Source organism: Echeneis naucrates, chromosome 12, assembly GCF_900963305.1.
Source record: "Echeneis naucrates chromosome 12, fEcheNa1.1, whole genome shotgun sequence".
Classification (NCBI taxonomy): Eukaryota; Metazoa; Chordata; class Actinopteri; order Carangiformes; family Echeneidae; genus Echeneis; species Echeneis naucrates.
The window spans coordinates 19,522,966-19,543,672 of record NC_042522.1 but is presented as its reverse complement, the minus strand read 5'-3'; the positions used below and the strand labels follow the sequence as shown (position 1 = coordinate 19,543,672).

The 20,707-nt window shown below is 44.3% G+C and overlaps 2 protein-coding genes across 9 annotated transcripts; one reads left to right on the top strand and one right to left on the bottom strand.

The window, feature by feature from the left end:
* Window positions 1–653: 653 nt before the first annotated feature.
* On the bottom strand, window positions 654–17,358 carry scarb1 (scavenger receptor class B, member 1). 7 transcript variants are annotated; one of them, XR_003841301.1, is made up of 15 exons: window positions 17,312–17,358; window positions 13,929–14,373; window positions 13,672–13,810; window positions 13,210–13,250; window positions 9,245–9,405; window positions 8,017–8,158; window positions 7,723–7,926; window positions 7,510–7,605; window positions 7,310–7,425; window positions 7,057–7,223; window positions 6,609–6,727; window positions 3,525–3,598; window positions 3,321–3,372; window positions 1,364–2,824; window positions 1,057–1,129 (listed from the first exon to the last, which is right to left on the bottom strand). XR_003841301.1 is itself a non-coding variant. In XM_029515109.1 (14 exons), the coding sequence occupies exons 1-14, from the start codon at window positions 9,840–9,842 to the stop codon at window positions 1,122–1,124; spliced, it is 1,533 nt and encodes a 510-aa protein (XP_029370969.1). In that variant the 5' UTR covers window positions 9,843–10,018; the 3' UTR covers window positions 654–1,121. The 7 variants fall into 7 exon arrangements, 3 of the variants coding, with proteins under 3 accessions (XP_029370969.1, XP_029370970.1, XP_029370972.1); XR_003841300.1 differs by having other exon boundaries at window positions 13,973–14,373; XM_029515109.1 differs by lacking the exons at window positions 13,210–13,250; window positions 13,672–13,810; window positions 13,929–14,373; window positions 17,312–17,358 and adding an exon at window positions 9,723–10,018 and having other exon boundaries at window positions 654–1,129; window positions 1,364–1,436; window positions 2,012–2,065; window positions 2,678–2,824.
* Window positions 14,133–20,667, top strand: grk5 (G protein-coupled receptor kinase 5). 2 transcript variants are annotated; one of them, XM_029515107.1, is made up of 16 exons: window positions 14,133–14,184; window positions 15,140–15,229; window positions 15,327–15,439; window positions 15,809–15,886; window positions 15,966–16,063; window positions 16,141–16,233; window positions 16,321–16,384; window positions 17,048–17,188; window positions 17,545–17,735; window positions 17,823–17,860; window positions 18,311–18,400; window positions 18,649–18,857; window positions 18,940–19,077; window positions 19,669–19,806; window positions 19,890–20,021; window positions 20,290–20,667. In XM_029515107.1, exons 1-16 carry the CDS (start codon window positions 14,133–14,135, stop codon window positions 20,377–20,379), a joined length of 1,755 nt encoding a protein of 584 aa, XP_029370967.1. In that variant the 3' UTR covers window positions 20,380–20,667. The 2 variants fall into 2 exon arrangements, with proteins under 2 accessions (XP_029370967.1, XP_029370968.1); XM_029515108.1 differs by lacking the exons at window positions 14,133–14,184; window positions 15,140–15,229; window positions 15,327–15,439; window positions 15,809–15,886; window positions 15,966–16,063 and having other exon boundaries at window positions 16,196–16,233; window positions 16,325–16,384.
* Window positions 20,668–20,707: the final 40 nt, after the last annotated feature.

Below are 20,707 nucleotides of genomic sequence, written 5' to 3'. Positions count from 1 at the left end.
CCAGAGTCATGAATCACTGCGACACAAACTCAATATAAAACACACATAACGTGGCAGAAGCAACACAAACCTGAGGAGTTAAAAAATGATCACCTAAGATAAGGACGGTTACTGATACTGAGGTCAAATTCCTCTGGAGACACACACACATGTAACAGTGTGTTGAGCTGTGTGTAAATACAGTGAACTGTCTCTAAAGCTGGACTCTGGGTCTGAAAAGTGATTTAAAGGCTGATGAGCCTTAAGCTTTACCATCAGCAGAGGTGTCCGAACCTGCTCCTGCATGTTGTAGATGTTTCCTGATTCAAATGATCAGCTCGTCATCGAGCCCTCCTGAAGTCTGATCTGGACTCACTCATTTGAATCAGGTGTGTGACACCTCTGCTTTAGGGTCTGTCTTTAGTTTCAGTTTCCCACTTGTGGAGAAAATGATTCTGAAATTATATTTAAGTTATTTAAAAATGCTTTAGTTACATTCAGGGTCACATTTGGCAGCTTTATGTTGAACGGCAGTTTGAACAGACTGCTGTGAACGCACCCTGAGGTCACATGACGTGGCAGTTTGGATGATGAAGGTCGTTGGATTATTTAAATGGGTTCAGAGTTCTCAGAGGGGGAAAGAAAAAAAAAAATCAGACACCATTAAAATTTTAACATTTATAATCTCACAGTATCTGCATTTATTCAAATATCAATTTCAGGAGGCGTCATGAACATTCACACCTTTACAGGAAATCAGTAGAAAACAGTTTCCCTCTGCTGCTCCTTCTCCTGTTGTTGTTCATACAGAAACATTATCACAAGTGACTCCTGATCAAAATAGAAAAAAAATGTAAAAATAAATTTTGATTTTCTTTTTGGTCCTGTGTTTCTCGGAGACAGAAGCGTCTCAGGACCAGCAGTCTCGACCCGACGGCCCAAACAGATTCAGTCTGCGGCTCAGTGTGTCATCAACTTCATCCTCAAGTAGAAAAACTCGTCTTCATCGGCAAACGAGGCGTTTCAGTTCAACATGTACAGTACAATAAAACAGCACCAGCTCTGTGTGCTTTGTGTGTCAGTCCGTGGGGTCTTGCAGTAGTGGATCTCTTTCTTGGCTCAAAGCGTTGGTCGTTTCTTCTTTATTGTTCTGTGGAACCAGAAGACAGAAGCTGTTAGGAGGCGAAGTGAGTCCAAGTCTCTTACTGAAGCTTTTGGACGAACTTTTTATTGTGAAACTTCATAAAAACGCCGTTTAAATGTCTGTTTATTCAGTCATGCAGCTGCCTTTCATTAAAATCCTGCAGAGAAACAAGAATAAAGCCAGCTGATAATTATCTGAGAGCTGGGACGTCACTCATCTCCTTTGTGTGTGTGAACCCACCTGGATTACCCATGCTGCATTTCTCCTTTGTGTCTTTGCCATGCGTGCCTTTTACAGACTCTGTATCGGAGGCCTAGAAGACGACCACAGTCTCACATGTCAGCCAATCACAGAGCGGGAAGACAATGAGCTGCTGTGATTGGAGTTTAAACAGCAGCTTCGGGTTTTGATTCGTTTTCATGCAGGGACTCATTTCTGGAGCCGAGTGAGTCGATCATGCAGTTAATTATCAGACAGACGTGCGATTGGTTAATCGTCTCGTTAACATTGTTGTTAGAGGTGGAGGCGTTTGGTTTGTTCACCTCCACAGTCCCTCTGAAAATCAAATCCAGCTCTTCTGCTCCACCATGAAGAAGAACCGGACTAAAGTCCTTCTGGTGTCGCACAAAAACTCTCTAGATTACAAAATCGCCAGATTAAAGGTCCCTGCTTTACCTGCTCCTGTCTTTTATTTTGAAGGGTTGACATCCTAAAACCTTTAACATCTACATTTGGACCGTGTGGACCCAAAACAGCCAAAAATGTGATCTCAGTGAACTCATTATTCCTGCTGTGCTGATTCACACACCATCAGTTCTGTTCAGTTTGAAATCAAATCCGATTTCTGTGAGTTGGATCTGTCTGATTGTAACTGACGACTTTACGAACCCCGAGGTCGGCGGCCTCCGTGGGTGTGGCCAGTGTGGCGTTTGAATGAGACCTCTGCAAACACACAACATCCACAACCTGTTTGAGTCATGAGGTGACGGCGTTCCTTCTAGATACTGAAGATAAGATGTGGTTTCTAACAGAGACGCTCAGATTCCAGCAGGTCCGCCTCACCAGATGTAAGAGGACAAGTTGTGAAGATAAATAAGCCAGAAGCAGCTTCAGCGGACCGGACTCAAGTGATTCTGTCCTTCTCTCTTATGAAGTCAGTCAAAGGAGGTTAGTTAGAGTTAATAACAGTATTCAGAGGAGAAGAGGGGCTGTGTGGCATCACCATCATTCATAACAATGGAAAAACTGTTACAACCAAGTTTTTTAATGCCAAATAAAGCTGAAATAAATCTATTTGCTGAATATGACTTAAATTTTCTTTGCTCTGTGAACAGAAAAGCTTTGACCTCCTAATGCTGAGGAGACCAATTTCCCTTCAGGGTCAGGTGATTGAGATGAGGAGGTCAAATGAGATTTGTTTAAACTTTAAGTTCCATCGTCCCCCGCCCGCCCCTTTTATCATCATCTGCAGGGAAATGTGGGTTGTTGCGCGACATGCTGCGTGCAGTTAGACAGCAGACACACAAACTGCCGGGCCGTTTTCTGAGGCTGTACCTTCAGTCTACGATGAACCAGCACTGCGATGACGACGGTCACCAGGCCAAGCGCGATGAAGCCGTACTGCATATACTCCATCACGGTGGGGAGGACGACCAGGTTAGTGTGGAAGGTGGTGAGGACTGGGCCATCGATGTTTCCTCTCTGGGGGGTAAAACAAACATGTCAGCTCAGAGAAACACACAAAACCAACGAGGGAGGGAGTGAGTTAACAACACGTCACTCAGGTCGGACTGTTTTCGGTGAGCGACACAAGAAAACAGAAAAGAGGAGCTGAATGTTTCCTTCCTCTCATGTGTTTGGGTCCTTTCTGTCTTTATCTGATCAGCAGTTCTGCTCAGTAATGATGAAAAATCAGCTCCAAAGCCTCTAATGCTCCGACTGAAGGATTGAACGCCTGCCATCAACATATTTCTGTTTCTGCCCAGTTTTAATACAGATGTTTTCATTCTCTTATGTGCAGAACATTTTGGGTTGAACGTGTCTTTTTTTTTTGGCAGATTCTTTGTACTGAGACGAAGCTGCTCAGCAGATGATCTGAACACAGCACACACAAAATACACAAACGTTGAGGACAAATTAGCGAGGTTTTGAAGAGAGAAGGACAAAACACTTCATGCTCAGAGGTTCAAACTCTCACCTCCTCAAACCAGATCATGGGCATCACCACCTCAGAAATCTTTCCCGTTTCGCTGCAGGGACGAGAACAAACGAACTTCAAGCTCCAAGGCTACAGAAGAAAAGCAGGAAACGCTCCCGAGCCTTTAAAATGTCATAATGAGCTGATGCACACAATGCAGGACATTTATTGACACAGTAACACGTCAGGAAATCGCCTCCTTACGTAATTCCTGACACTCTCTTCATTAGGAGGTTGAGCTGCAGGCGGATGGACACATTCAGAGGGACACCGGTTTGCTGCGGACACAAACACAAAAACACAACTCTCAAAAGCGTAATAAGAATTAACAAAAACCACCTCGTTGCCTCTCTGGTTGAAACAATTGTTCCCACAAACGTAACAAACAAACGAAGGAAATCCTCACGTGCTGATGATTCTGTTGGGGACAGTTTGTTAGGAAGCCTGTGAGAAGTGACAGTGAAAACAATGTGGGTGTAAATTTAATGGGCATCTGCCCGATAGTTGTTGAGCTATTTCTGACTTTTGGTTGGGCGGGTTTGAAACTGGTCAGCACAGACCTGCTGCTGCTCTCCAAACTAACACTTCCTGTTTCAGTACAAAAGCTGAATAAAATAAAATAAAATAAAATAACACCTGTCTGAATTTCTGAAACGAAATGACAAGTGCAACTCTAACAATGTGAGTTTGATCCGTTAGCTGCTGAAGTGTGTAAATGTTGGGCTCGATTTTATTTAAGATGCCACTCATTGCGTAAGATGGGTCACCAGCTATGTTTCCCTAAAAACCAGGAAACAATCTGAATTTAAAGGAGAGATTCAGATTTGTGGTCATTTTTAGAGGATGCAGTAACAACTTCTTCAAAATGATTACAAAAGATGGATAAAGTGAAGGTTATAAAGACAGGACTCCTCTCAGGACGGTGCTGGGCTGGATTAGCTGAGCTCAGGATGTCTACCTGATGACTTTGTGATGTGAAGATCGGACTCATGAACCGATTGTGTGAGAATCGTTGGAATAAGCGGCAGCTTGTAATTTTTTTCTTCTTTTTCCTGGCTGAGCAGACTGATGCAGGCTGGTCCAGTGACCCAAAGTCCCCCATTAGCGGCGGACCATGGAACTTTGGCTTCAGCAAACATCTCAGCTCTCCCCTCACCGAGTCCTGGGGATCTGCTCCAGCAGAGGACACTCCCCTCCTTCGCTCACAGACATCATTACATCTGAGTCTGCCACCAAGAAATGCTGTTAACCGCAATGATGTAACACAATCTGGGACTGGTTAGAGAAAGCCAGTTTCTGTGGACTGTTCATGAGCTGATGGGAAACAGATTCTACAGAAAAAGTGGCACCATCTCATCCTCAGGAGGGTTTAAAATCTGTGACCTGGATCCGATGGTTTCTCCTGGCGTTGAGTTCAAATTCCTCATTTAAGGCCTTCAAGTTTAAACCGAAGTCATGAAGTCTAAACTGGCTTTTATGTGATTCCTTAAAGAGTTCCTGAAGAATAAGATAAGGTAAAAGGTCAGATTTAGAGGAAACCTAAACACAGACTTTGAGGAAAATCTGTTTTCTTGCAGTTCTTTCGTGCTCCGACTTTGGGGCTTAGTAACCTCGGGCGAGTGAGACCCGGAAATCAACAGCTCTTTGTCTGTCCCTGCAGGAAATGAAATGTCCTCTGATCCCCAACAGCTGGAGGGGCCAACTAAAGCTCAGCTCAAATTTAAAGGTTGGTCAGTTTGTATTTGTGATGCCTCCACTCGATAACAATTCATTTCAGGAGCAAAGATTTGACTTCAGATTGAACTTGTTTTTAATAAAATACACAGATCGACACAGACAGTACTCAGTCACCACAACTCGCATCTCAGCCATCACTGAGGGCCTCTGAGGGTCCTTGGAACTAAACACAAGCTGTTGGTTTTGTTGCCTGACTGACTGACTGATCCTGAGTACCTGGATCGTTCTGAACTCGAGTGGACGTTGTGACACAAAGAGCCTCCTCTGAAGAAACAGTCATAAACAGCCTAAATCTGCATCCTGTGTGTTTTGACCTGCTCTCCCTGATTTTTAACCATCCAATCTGCAACATATCCTAGCTGGCTTTGGAATGACCTGTCGCAGATCACACGTGTCTACGAGAGAGAGAGATTCTTCAGCCAAGAAGTGAATAATAGAGCTACTGTAGGAAAGGACAGTTAGCATGGTTGTTAAGGACGTGTATTGTCTGTGTGTGCCTAAGTACTGTAATATGAGGACCACAGGAAGAACAGCTACTGCATATTGGCTGTATCTGATGGTGGACCCAAACCTGGTCTACATTTTGCTTGTCGTGGCAACAAAGTTTTGACAGATAACTGATGTTTAGCTGTGTGCTGTGCTGCCATCGGCCACTCATTTCCCTGATTTATTAAACCCAGCAGTCGAGGCTGGCGGGCTGATCTCCGCTCTGATGAGCGCTTATCCAAAGAAACACGCTGGTTCAGTCTGTTTTATTGCAGCAATAGAAAGTTTCTTGTCAGCAATTACGGAGAAATAGCCCAATTTCCAATTACCTTATCAGAGAGCAGGTTAGAGCCAACAGCATGAAGAAGTTTATACTGGCAGCGTTGCATAACAGCCAAAGTCACACAAGTGTTGTATCAACTCACCATCAGAACACTTTTACTGTGCTGCATCATCGTAAAAGGGAATTTTCCTTGACATTCAAAGTTTACCAGCAAAACAAACCTGAATGAATAAAGCTGCAGCTGAAAACAAAGGTTCCTCCTTTTGTCTGAGAAACTGTCCTCATACGTACAAAGAATACACAAAGTTGACGCAGCTGAGGAAGGCTTGGTTTTCATTTTAGTGATGTCATGTGATCCAGAGATTACTGATATCTAATTCCTGATAAATTCAGCAGGTGCTACACCGAAAGACCAACTGAGGTTTAATGAGTGGGTGTTAAGTCCGTGGATATCAGCTCGACAGCCGACATCAGATTGTTTTAGTGTCAGAAATAATAACCAGAGCTGGACTGATTACATAATCTGTGACATACAAACTTTGTGTTTAGTGTTCAGTGGTTTTTATTACTCAGTGTTTCAGTGAAAGATCCTTCTCCAGATAAACGTTTATTTTTTCTGTCAGTTTATTAGGAGCACCTGCGTTCTTGTGTTCAGTTTAATTTTCAGTCGTCAGGAAAATATGATTGGAAAGCTCCATAAAGCAGTCAGTAAGAGAGCACGTGTGTGTGTGTGTGTGTGTGTGTGTGTGTGTGTGTGTGTGTGTGTGTGTGTGCGCACTCACAGGGTGAATATCGATGAAGAGGCCGTGCTCGTCCTCGTTGGGGTTCAGGCCCAGCACCGTGTCCAGGAGAGACAGATCAGCATTAAAGAAGTGAGGATGAGAGATGAAGACCGGAGAGTCTGTGAAGATAAAACGGCCTTTCAGTCTTTCAGAATTGATTCGATCGGCACAGACAGATCAGAGGTGTCGAAACATTTGGCTCGAGGAGCTCAGACTAAACACCATCATTCCTCATCTCCTGAATCACCTAAATCTAAAAAAAATATATATATAATGTGTGAAATACGCAAACAAATCTGTGTCACTGGAGTTTTGAGCTTTAATTGTTAAAGAAGTGAAATCTGTGGAGTGCGTGTCCTGTCTAATAGAGATTACTTCAAAACGTGACCCTGACACACAGAACTCTGTGGCTAGCAGGACGGATCGGCTCGTCTCTCTGGACACTCACTGTGGCGACAGCTGCTGACGTTCAGCAGGCCGGACTTTCTGCAGGGGCAGAATCCCTCGTTGGGGGGGTAATCTATCCCGTTGGCAAACATCGTCTTGGGTGCGACGTATCGATAGAGTGGGACGCCCTTAAACTCTCCAGGACGCTGGTAGACCAGCTCCAAAGACCTGGACAAACGAAAACAAACAAAACAACAGCAGTTTGTAAAAATAAGGCGGGCAGAGGAGTGAGAAGGTGAAGACCAAGTTCTGACCTGCAGGCGTCGGGGCTGTAGAAAGGCAGAGTAGACTCTTTAGTCATGAAGGGAGGCCACATCTGCCCAGCTGTCCCGTTGATCATGTTGGCCTGAGGCGTCCTCCAGTAGCTCAGCTGGAAACACAGCGGCCGGTCAGACGGGTTAAAAACACAGACGACAGACACCAACACACAGGAAGTGTTACGGCGACCTCCCACCTCCGTCAGGCCGTTCCAGGAATCCACTTTATGAACCTTCCTGATGTCGTCCTGCCCGGTGAAAATGGTGAACAGACCCGTGTTGGAGTTGTTGAACTAAAAGAGAAACATGAACATCACTGTGTTTGCTGAGATTACATCCAAACAGCCAAGAATTAAATTTGGACTTCTGTGCTGTCGTTCCTAAAGCTCCAGGAGCTGGAAAACACTCACCTCAGCGAAGAGGCCAAACTTCCCGGAGGACGGCAGCATCCCAGGCAGGTATTTATTCAGGAAGTCGACCAGTTTACTGTCGTAGCCCCACATCAGCTCCTCCACCGTCTTGGTGAGGAAAGGCCCTTCGTTGAACGTCTTGAAGGTGGCGCTGATCATTAAACGGAACGCATAGGGCAAGGTTTCCATCATTACCGCCGCACCCTGGAGAAAAAAAACCCAAACCATGCAGGAGTGAAAGCCTAGACGACAGCTGATGGGAAGAAGCGTGTTGATGGGGCGGCGGCGTCTTACCAGCACCAACATGTTTGGAATGGTGACGACGTCAGACTCGTTCCCTGCAGACATGGAGGGTTCGAAGTAGTACTGTCTGTATTCCCTGTACGACACCGTGTCGTTGGGATGAAATGTGATGTTGTCTTTCTGACAGCGTTTCCTGGGGGGGGAGTACACACCTTCATCATTCCCCAGCGGCCTTGAGAGCCGGTTCAAGGTACACAAAACCCTCAATGAGATAAAGTGATAACGAGGATGGAGGAAGATAAGATGAAAACGTGCATCGAAACATTCTGCTTATCCATCCAGAGGCGACAGCATGAGTCTGGAGAATCTAATTTAACTGCCATCTAATAAATTACAGGTCTGAACAATCAGCCGGCCAAACAGACAAGCTGCTGCTGATGACCGTCATTTCATTTCATTTTCAAAGCTGTGATTGTTTTAAATGTTTTAAACACTGAAGACAAAGATGCTCAAAAAAAAAAAAAAAAAAAAAAAAAAAAAAAGAGGAACTCATCTTATAAACTTCTGTTTCAAACACAAAAGGACATCACTTGATGGAGTCACAAAGGCCGTTACACAACCGAGTTCCCCTTTGACCTCAAAAAGTATATTTAAGCCAACTCTTTCCTTTCTCTGGCTTTTAATATTATTGTTTTGATTGATGCAGCAGTATCTCCTTTGATTATCTATATCGACGTTTTTGTTGTTGTTTGTTGTTGCGCCCTTCATTTGATTGGAAGCGGACAGGAATCGGGGGTCAAACATCTCGGCCCTCAGTCTGCCCTTTGACCTCTTAGTTTCACTCTATAAAGCACTTTGTTATATTATTTCTATGAGTGTGTGAGGACTGATTCATTCATTCACGATGAGATTGTTGTTCTGCTGTCTGAGCTCAGGAGGGTTAACTGTTGGGAGTAATGCCTTCAGACCAGCCCCCAATAAAATGCAGATGGCTACACGTCGTGTTGGCGCCCGTACAGCGCGGATTCAGTGACCTACATTTTGTGAGCAGAACATTGTTACGTACACAGCAGCTGCTCTGCAGGAAAATCAGCACTGATGGTCCAAAACTTCAATATTTCACAAAAAACATTTGATCCTTTGCGACAGAGAAGGCCACCTGAAAAATGCATCTTTTCATAAAGACTTGGAACACGTCTGCAGTGTGCAGGACAAAGTTTACTGATAAAGAAAAATCTGCTGCTGGCTGAGGAGGGTGAGGGTTATTTTTTCTTTGTACCTGTACACATAAGGCCCTCGCTGCTCCACCATGGGCTTCTCCCCGGTCAGGATCTCTTTGGGGTTGAGGACGTTGAAGAAGTAGACGGACATGTAGAAAGGGACAGGGATGTCCTTCCACATGGTGTAGGACATGTCGTTGTTCGGGTCAATCACAGTGTTCTGATGAGACAGGAGTGAAAAAACTGAATTATTCTGATTAGTGAATTAGAATTAGAGATTCAGATGAAGAACTTTCAGCTCTGATACGTGCAGTCAAGTGAACGAGCTGATTTTTAGTATGAAATTATGAAAACTTATTTCCACTGCAGCTCCAGCTGACTGAAAATCTACATTTCTGAACGGAAACAGCAGAATTCACAAAAAGCCTTCACACAGAACAGTCTATTGGACCTTCAGGTTCTGACTCTGGGATCATCATTATTTCTTTTTCCTTCTGAACCGGCCCGTCCTGGTTCGGGTCTCAGGAACCGGCTCACCTTCACGATCTGATCGTCGATGATGATCGGACCCACGAAGGTGAGGACTGTCCCGAACACCACGGCCAGCACGCCGGCCACCAAGAACCCGACCGCCGCTTTGGCTCCGGTACCGGCCATGGCTGCTGTGTGACGGGGCTGAGCCGGAGCCTCTGTCCCGGCTCGGTGCTTCTCTCGCTCGGCTCGGTCCGAAACTACCGGCGGACGAACGGCGGGAGGGTCAGCGGTCCGAAGTGTTCCGGATCGATCCGCTCATCGATGAGTTTAATCGGTGAGCGACAGCTGCTGTCGCTGTATTTATCAACGGGCAGGCCACGCCCACAAAAGCCGGCGCACAGGATTGTGGGAAATGTAGTGTTCGCTCGGTCGACGCGAAAATACGGATTTTCTCCCAGAAGCATCAGAGAATAAATTTAAATAAAAATAAATCAATTAAAATACTATAAGTTCATAAAGTTTATGTTCTCATAAACACCATTATAGAGGGAGATATATTTAATATTATTATTATTATTATTATTATTATTATTATTATTATTATTATTATTATAGATATTTATCCATATATAAATTTTAAAGGTTCAGTACATAAAGTGAATTCTTTTCATGGAAGAGGTCATAAATATCCTGAAGGGTTGAAATCTTATCATATAACAGAGTGGAAAAGGATTCAGGTAATCCTCTAAAAATAAATACATAAATTTTAAATAATGTTATTCTTATTACATCAGCGATGGGGAAAGTATTGAGATGACTTCATTGAAAATTAAAGTATGTAGTAAAATATATTTATAATCTAAAAATATTGTTATATATTAGTGGTAGAAGAAAAATTCAGATGATATATTTTAAGTAGGGAATGCAAAAATTGACTATGAATGAAAGAAGTTAATAAATCTTCCCTGTGATATAAATGATGAAATAAGTTTTGTGATATATTACCACAGAATACAGATTACACATAATTTCCAAAAGCAGAAAACATCAAACTTTCGACCACACTGAGCTGCTTGATTTTGGGTTGATCCAACTCTGACTTACTTTAGTGATCTGATCGTTCATCACTGCCGGCCCCACAAACAGAAGAACTGCTCCAAAAAGCCCCGTCAGGACTCCCGCCACTATGAACCCAACGGCGACTTTGGATTTATTTACATGCATGACTGCTGCTGCTGATGAAGGAAACCTTTCCAGATGCCTCTGAGTCTGCAGGGGCCCCCAGACTGAGGTGTGAATGAGAGCAGCGGGGTTTTTAAAGTGCAGCTCTCATCCTTCCTCACGCTGCAGGAGGAGGCGAGCACAAATCCAGAACTCTCCTCCCAAATCCAAATCCACATTACTTCATCTGAAGTCACACTGAAGTCAGATGACAGCTGCCATCAAGTGTAACACTGACAGACTGTTTTTCTATAAAGCAGCTACTTTCATCCATGATATGATTTAATATCAGATTTATTCAGCTGGAAGAAGCTTTGTTTTCTCAAAGCAGCAAGAAGCAGCAGATATGACTGAAGCTTCAGTGGAGGAGAAATTCATGTAGTCGACATCTTCTCGATAAATACGAGTGAAAGACAGAAATGTGAAGAAATGAGATCTTAAACAGAAAAGGAGGAGCCAGAGCTGCATGAGACCAAACACAGAGCAAAAAGAGCACTGGACTCTTTTGGTGCAGCCTGTCTGGTTGTGTAAATGTTTAAACATGATAAAAGGTCTCTGTTGTGTCTGGGGCTTCTCCTGAGCCGACCCCCATTAATGCTATTTGTCTGAAAAACCTGATCCATGTCTGCAGTCCTGGATCTCAGCAATTTGGGACAATTTCCCAGAGCTCACCTTCACAGAAATCCACTCAGTGTGCTCGAAGACTTTAGAGCCTTTCAGGACTGCAATCGTATGAAAATTTGATATGAATTCAACTTTAAGAATCAGTGAGCTAAATTCAACAACAATTCACATCCGATTTTCACAAACTGAAACTGGAGAAAAATCAGTTTAAATAAAGTAACAATGACAAAATGAAATGAACATGACTCTGATGATTTCTGTGAGTGGCTGAAAGAAAAGAATGTATTAAAAATTTGAATCAAAATTTCTATCCATTAAAAACAACACAGTGAACTGTTTTTACTAACTTTCAGCTTTTTAACAAACTTTGTTCAATAACTGCACATGAACCAGATTTTTAAAGGAAAAGGATTTTTATGAATGAGTCCAAATCGGAGTCTGACAAAGAGAGGAGTCTAGAATCTGAAGCGTCTGATGAGGAGGATGGAGCAAAGGAAGCTGTAACGGCCGTTCAAGTGGGAGAAGATGATGGAAGACGTTCAAGGTCTGCTCTGCAGCGGAAACCTTTCATTTTTCATTTTGAAGGTTTGACTTCTGAAGGATTGGGTTTCCTTCAGTTGGGGTTTGATTTCCTAAATTAAGGATTTATTTGAAGGAGGGGTCCCAGCACTGGCGAACGTTGGCAGAGAGGAAATCCAGGCCAGTCTTGATGGCACAGGTCAGGTCTACAGAGCCAAATAAAGCCGCTCCTGTTTTGCTGTATATTTAGTATTTTTTCCTCTTCCTGTTCCCACCGCACACCAGATCAGAGCAGGTCATTAACTACATTCATCAGAAACTACAAATAGATGTGACGCCACTTGGAGGAGTCTGAGAAAGTCACCCTGATGATAAACCATGAAGAAAGAGTCAAATTTGTGGGGTCACCCTGGACCATCAACCACGCAGACCTACGGACAGTTTCACCAATGAACCCAAACAGGATGTCTTGGGAGACGCCACGCATCGGTGAACGATTTGGCTATCAGAGTCCTTTAATCTTAAAAGCCTGATGTGGAACACAACTGAGTCACATTCACAACAATATCACACTAATGAAATCTCCCTCATCCAGGTCTTTGCATCATCTGCAGACCACGAATGTCCCCACGGCACTCCACTTCCATCCCTCCTCCCTGCGGCGGTCATGTAGAATGCATCCTTGAACCCCAAAAGTTATTTTCAGTCACACCAGCTGTATAAAGTGTATAAAGACGTCTCTGTGAGACGGCCACACTGAGAAACGTTCCCATCAGAGGAAAGTGAAAGATGTCGCCCGACCTCGCTGCAGGAAATGAAACATCCCAGACTCTGGACCAATGAGGATGTTTCATTCCTCACACAACTTAATCATGGATTTGGTGATTTGGTGGATGAAGGGCTCCTCTCTTACTGAACGTACACATGATTGCTTCACACACGTTAAAGGAACATCAGGCCACAGAGCAGCGTCCCACCACAGACCCTCATCTGACAGCGCTGTGAAATCCCTCCGCCCTCACATAACCTCAGGCCTTTGACATGAGGACCGAGCCGAGGCTCTCCTCCTCACATGCTTTCCTTCCGTAATGCTGATAAAGCCATTTTGAAAATAGGAAGTTTCAGGTCTCCCCACAGCGTCATTGGTTACGATTATGTGTCATTGTTCTTAAAATAAAACACTCACCTTCAGTCACATTCAACCTTCAGCCAAGTCAGCCCAACTATCTGAGAGAAAAAACAGGAAATCTGACTCGTGACAACACAGATCACACACCAGCATCCAAAAATAATTTAACCACGAGTAATAATCTACAAAACCAATAATCCATTAGATGCATATCTGTTAAGTGTGCATCAGGGATGAATGTGAGTGCATCAGAACCGAATACAACAATAATAGAGACGTAGAGGACGGAGCATTTGACATATTCTGACTGTTTCACAACTTCTGCATCTGATACACAAAGACACGCAAGACAGACCATTATGCAGACTGTGATGGTTTCATTTGTCCACAAGGGGTCAGGACTTTATTTCATCTAGATATAGTCATTTCAATTTAAACTTAAAATGTTGTTATTTTGGCCTTTGATCAACATCTGTCTCGACCCAGATGTCGATCCACCACCAATATGACTGCTCTCACCTCTCTGAGGGAACAGGTGACAGCTCCACATCGTCAGGGACAGGAAGTGGAGGTGGACTCCTGCTCCATGTCCTCTGTAAACTGTCCTCACAGACGGAGGTCCACGCTGGTCTCAGAGATCATTGAAGGTTCAGAGACACTTTGTCAACAGGAAAAAAATTTGATCAACATGATTCATATTACAAAGAAAATAGAAAAAAAATCAAATAGAATAAATGAGAGCTGTTACTGATTGAACAGGAAACACATCCTCCCACCTTCATGATGTGGGAGTGCACTGCCACACAAAAAGCACAAACACCTGTAAGTCCATTCATTAGTGAGTCAGAGTGACTGCAGGTTGGACTGCTGCTGATGAGCTCCAGCTTCTGTCACAGTCGGTGCATGAAGACCGGACGTCCTATCTGCTGCTTTGGGACCAACAGACGGGGGCAACCTTTAAAACAAACACCCCCTCCCCCATGGAGATCGAAAGCATGGTGGCAAACAGCGCTCTGATCAAAGCCAGGGAAGGTAAGAGCTGGTTCGTCCTGAATCTCACTTATTTTAATAAAGCAACAAAATGAGCTGTGTGTGTTATCACCATCTCACAACACGCTGAAGCTTCAGCAGGAGCTGCAGATCAGCAGCGTTTGGCCGTTCCTTCTTTTCTGTCGGCTCTCAGGTGTGCTTTGGTTGGGTAGCCTGAGGACAGGGACTTCCCTAAACAGGATGATGACAGAAGATAAAACCGATCACAGATTAACCAACTGCACTGTTTAATTCTCTTTATGAATCCACATCTAGTAAAGGTTGTCCCTCTAAGTGTGAAGGTTCGATGCACATCTGAACAGTTTAAAAGTTCATTGCAGTAATGTGGTCCCACAGGCTTTACTTACCTGTCCAAAGGCTATTAATAGTTCATTCACTGTAGATGGGCGTATTTATTGTCTGAAACCTGATGGGCCAGATGCCCACACACACACACACACACGTGAAACTCTGCTACTAAACATGACAGTCTTTCATCATCACTTCAGTCGTCTGTCTTCATACATTACAAATTAAAGGCCTCATTGTTTACCTTCTCCAGTCTTTTATTTTGAAGAGTTGAACATATTGGTACTTTTAAGAACCAAAAACTGCCTCAGTGGGTTTTGGCTCCCTAAAAGGTTCAGAGGTAAACATTCAGGCTGGATGGTGAGCCCAGCTGGGTCTGTGCAGGCTGGGTTTAAAAACACTGCTTTGTTAGAAAATCACACATTTGTAAAAGTCCTGACAGCTTCTTTAAAGGCTTTTCTCTGTGGAGATCTACAGTTGGACTTCAGGGGAACCAACTGTTCTTCTATCGCTGTACTACATTAATATGTGCTGACCATAACCGCTGAGATACTTCAGCACCGTGTCTCCAGTTGGCTCTTTGGCACGTTCAATATATTTGATATGAGACTTTTAATAAACTTCCACTGTCTGTCTCTGCTGCCTGCAGGCGGAGGGAACAAAGGGAGAAGCTTGAAATGGAAAGAGATGCTTCGTTTTCCTCACATCAGTCGGTGTATGGACCTGGCCACGAACATAGGTGTGTGTGTGTGTGTGTGTGTGTGTTTGAATAATTTGGTACATGATGTGGTTGGATGACTCTCAGATGTCACATCATGTTCTATTTCCTCCATTAGAGCGAGATTACCACAGTCTCTGTGTGAAGCAGCCCATCGGAAAGAAACTGTTCCAGCTCTTCTGCCGGAGTAGACCGGACCTGCAGAACTACATTTCCCTCCAGGACGCCCTGGTAAAACTGAAAAATATATTTTACTTTTGAAGAAAAACTGAGTGATGTAAAGCTGAGAAAGTTGGAGTAAAACAAACTCACAGCGTGTTTGTAACCCAAGAATGACTTATCTACCGTGAACACACATCAACAGGAATAAGAAGGAAACTGTCTTCACTGGAAAAACAGGAAAATTAACTCCATATTTTCATAACATTCTGAGGCAGAACTGAGATAGCAGAAGTCTCAAAACTTTACAAGGAAAAAGAGATTTCTGCACCAAGGAGGAAATAACGGTGTGTTTGTGTTGGTAACTGAACGTGAACAGGACGTCTGATAACAGTCAAATGTGGCATGACCACAGATCCATTTCCTCTTTTTCTCCTCCAGGAAACCTTTGAGACAAAGTCTGACGAGGAGCGGAGAGATTTTGGCATTAACATCATTCAGAAGTTCTTTATGACTCAGGTCTGAAGGCTGAAAGTAAATTTTCCAAACTTTAATCTGCAACACTGAACTCATTTACAGCTGTTTGATGTCCCCTCAGTCCAATCAGTGTGTGTCCATTGTGCTGAGACACGAGCAGAGCTGCGTCCAGCGCCTTCAGTTCGTCCCCTGCGGTGACGTCTTCCACGCCTGCAGGGAGTAAGTCTGTCCACGCCCTTCCTGCTGCCTGAACGTTTGCAGGGAATAATGTCTAACCTCTCTATCTCCTGGATCAGAGACCTACATCAGTACCTCAGCGGTAAGCCCTTCGTGGAGTACCAGGAGAGCATGTTCTTTGACCGTTTCCTGCAGTGGAAAATGTTGGAGAGGTCAGTTGGAGCCTTCCGGGGCAGTCAATGTGCCAGATTGACAGTTTTGTGTCGTTTGAGAATGAAAACAATTTGTTTCTGTTGAAGGCAGCCCATCAACAAGCACGCATTCAGACAGTACAGACTCCTGGGGAAAGGAGGCTTCGGAGAGGTGAGTCTGAGTCCCAGCTGCTGTCTGTGCTTTTGGGGTGACATAATAAGGTCAACGCTTTTAAAAGGCAGTTTACGACTCTGCTCAGCTGAAAATGTGAAAAATCCAAACGTTCTGATTTATCTTTGGTGACAGAGCAACAGAGCTCCTTAGCAGGTCAGCAGCAGACCTCGGTGGACTTCCTTAGACTTTAATACCGACTCCACCGACCTCCTTCAGCTCCCAGTTTGTTGCTTATCGTGAGGAAAATGTTGTATTTTGCATTGCAGGCAAACACACGTGTTACTGTGGAAGGCGTTGGCATCTATCAGTACAGAATATTCAGGTTACTTCAGTGATCCACTGATGGATCAACACTAACAGGTTTTGTGGCGATCTGAGTCCACCAGCTGTGAATGCAAAATGCATAATTTTCCTAAAAATAAGGGTCAAACCGGAGTTGGCAGGAACGCTCCTCATGTTCAGAGCAGTCGGCGTGAAAGGTGAAAAAAATACCCAAACTACAGAAGAAGTTTCACACGTGCCCATCCAGTCGATGGAAATTCAGGACTTAGGTGAATCATTTTTGGGGTGAACGGTTCGGCTTCAGCGTCTCCTCTCAGAAAATGGCAGATTTTTTTATCTGACACACGCTTTAACAGTTTTCCTGCGCCTTCCCTCCAGGTGTGGGCTTGTCAGGTACGAGCGACAGGAATGATGTACGCCTGCAAGAAGCTGGAGAAAACCCACATAAAGAAAAGACGAGGGGAGACCATGGCCCTGAATGAGAAACAGATACTGGGGGAGCTGGACAGTCGGTTCGTGGTGAGACGACTAAGTGTTCTAAAAATCATCTGTAACTATAACATTTACTCCTGGAAACCTAAAAAAAGGGGATTAATAGAGAAGCTGAAAGCTGAAAGGTCTTTTATTTTGACGGGCTGATACCTGATTTCTGGGCTGTTTTCAATGTCTTCAGTTGGAGCCAGCTGTCTTTGACTGTTGGGAGTTTGTCTCTATGTTGGTTTTGTTTCTTTAGTTGGATTTGTTCCGAATAAGGACCCCCCCCCCCCACACACACACACACACACACCTCCACCTCGTGTTTTGGCAGCAGTTCCCTTCTCATGACTGACCTTCAACAAGCTTTACACTGTAAACAAGCTCTTCTCTCCGCTCAGGTGAACCTGGCGTACGCCTACGAGACCAAGCACGCCCTCTGTTTGGTGCTGACCATGATGAGCGGAGGAGACCTGAGGTTTCACATCTATAACATCGGTCCCCCCGGCCTGGACAGGGACAGAGTTTGTTTCTACGCTGCAGAGGTCTGCTGTGGTTTAATTCACCTGCACCAGAAGTCCATTCTGTACAGGTGAGAGCGTTTCCACTCTGAGGGCACGTCGAGTCCTTCTACCTGTTCCCGCCTGCACTGAATCAAATGTTCTGTTTGATGTTTCAGAGATCTGAAACCAGAAAACATCCTGTTGGATGACAGCGGTAAGTGCAGTCACAACAAACAGATGTGAGAAACAGTGAGCAGTAAATGACTCTGCCGCTCCAACCTTGGATCACATTCCAGGCTGTGCAGGAGGAATGTGTTACATTTTTGACATGGATACCTGAAGTTCTAAAAATATACCTGGCCATTTATTTGATGGCATTTTGACACGGACACAAACAGAGGCATGTTGAGGAAGTGAGAAACGGCAGGACTCAGGTGTGGTGCTGTCTATTTTAAGAAACTCCTGCACCTGTTGCCTCATTCCTGAATACGCCTTTGTTTTACAACCTCAGCATTCACACACACATCAGTCTGACAGCTGAACACACACTTTATGCAACGCTTTCAAACAGCTGATTACATGTACCTGGAGGGAGGGGTGTGGGAACAGACAGAAGGGGAAATATGTTAAAACCAGTTCAGTGGATTCTTTTTTTTTACCTAAGGACACATCCGCATCTCTGACCTGGGCCTGGCAATCCAGCTGCCCGACAGGGGTCTGGTCCGAGGCCGAGTGGGCACGCACGGTTATATGGGTGAGTCACAGGATCAGAGATTCTGGTCCCGAGGAGCCCTAAAGCTTCAACCGGCAACTCCACTGTCAGTCTCTCCTTTCAAGTCTTCAACACAACATGATGTTCATTTTTTTCACTGACCTGCTAACTACTGTCTGTTAAATAAAAATTTGAGTTGTGAGTGAGAATCACACAACACACAACAAAAACCTCCAACAACACAAACACCAGGCAGAGCAGGCCCTTTCTGATTGTCATCCTGATTTCAGCTCCAGAGGTCATCAGCCATGAGTTTTACGGGATGAGTGCAGACTGGTGGGGGCTCGGCTGTCTGATTTATGAGATGACAGCAGGGAGACCCCCGTTCAAGGCCCGGGGAGAGCACCCCTCCCCCTCAGAGATGGAGCGAAGGATTCACAAACAGCAGGAGGAATATGGGGATAGATTCGACGTGGATGTGAAAGACATCTGCTCCACGGTGAGTGTCTGCTGCCTTCACCACACAAACGTCTCCCCTTGAATAGAGCACACATGAGCAGAGTTTGTTTCCTCCCCTGCAGCTGCTGAACAAAGATCCTAACCTGAGGTTGGGCTGTCTGGACAGAAAAGGCAGAGAAGTACAGTCACATCCTTATTTCCGAAAAATCAACTTCAGAATGCTGGAGGCCGGACTGGTTGAGCCTCCGTTTAAACCTGATGTGAGTCATCACCGAGCTTTGAATATGTGATGTGTAATATGTGATCTCTGTTCGGGTTTCATCCACAGTCCGACACGAAATATTCATATCCACCATTCAAAAGTAACATTCGGGCAGAGCAAAAATATGATCATCATCATCACTATATTTGGATTCAATGTCTTTCTGAGGGATGTATGGTGTTTTGTCTGAGTCGTTCAGCTTTTTGGATCATTAAGAATTCTTTTTATTTTACGATTCAACCATTCGGTTTTGATTTTCAGGAAATGTCCCTGATCAGATAAAGAACTTCTTGTGTTCAACTTTCCTTCAGTTATTCTGGTTTCTATCTAGATAAATAAGGAAGCATTCTTTTCCTGTTTTCTACTCCTCTTTAATACAGCGAACAGATTCTTTATTGAGTTAAAAATAGAATGAGCTGATTCTGAATCTGGACATTTTTTTTTTAAATTACAAATTTAGAAGGAAAAACAGGAAGGAATTAAAATGAGAAATAAATCAATTTCATTGGGTCTTCAGTGTGTCTACACAGATTTTCACAGGTGGATGTAAATAGTCAGCACGGCGTGACATTAACACAAACTCAAACAGCCCAGACAGGTCTACTGCAGCGACGTTCAGGACATCGATGAGTTCTCCACGGTGAAGGGCGTCATCCTGGACAACATTGACACCAACTTCTACTCCAAGTTCAACACAGGCAGCGTCCCAACAAGCTGGCAAAATGAGGTGGGTCCAAATGACCCGTCCAGACCTGTAAGAACAGCCCTGACATCTGTCTGCCTCAACATCTGCTTCTGTCTCCTCCGAAGATGATCGAGACGGGATGTTTCAGCGAGCTGAATGTTTTCGGCCCCTTTGGCTCTCGACCCCCAGACCTGGACTGGTCCCAGACCCCCGAGAGCCCCAAACGCAGCCTGCTGGACCGGATCTTCCGCCGCCATGTAAGAACTCAGTCCGCTGTCGGTACTTGGTTACAGCTGGTAAGAGATTGAAGCCCAGTTTCCTTTGATACCAGCATCAGTTCATCCAGATTGTTGGATCGGCCATTTGTCCTGACAGTAGTCCATAAATTCTCTCTGGGCTTCAGGTCAGATCGGTGCCATGATGATCAGACCAGTTGGCCGTAGTCGTGTTTCTGTTGCTGATATTTTGGGGGGGTGACCAAGTAGAATGAAAAGCTGAATTTTTCTTTCCTGTCTCCTCCAACAGCAACATTCTAATTCATCAGAAGAAAGCCGACAAATTTTGGTTGGTAGTGAAAGCTACATGAATTCAGGAATCCTCAGCACCGCCCTCTGAGGATGGTCCCACCAGCCTCCGTCCACCGTAGCAGTGAAGGACAATGGAAGGAGTTCTTAACCTTTGAATGACACCAAAGAGCACAACTCCGTCCTTTCCTGTAGCACGTCTCTCTGCCCCTGATTATAATTAACTTTATTGATCTGCCAGCTACACACGTACTTGAATTTTGATACAAATTGCTTGAAATGAAGACGCTACTTTTTGACGCAGCCAAATGAGCCAAAAATAAAATGTGTTTTTACTCAAGAAAACATCGATAGCTATTATTAAATATTTAAATTATGATTCTCTAAATGTTGTGTTTGTCTCGTGGGAAACTCGACAC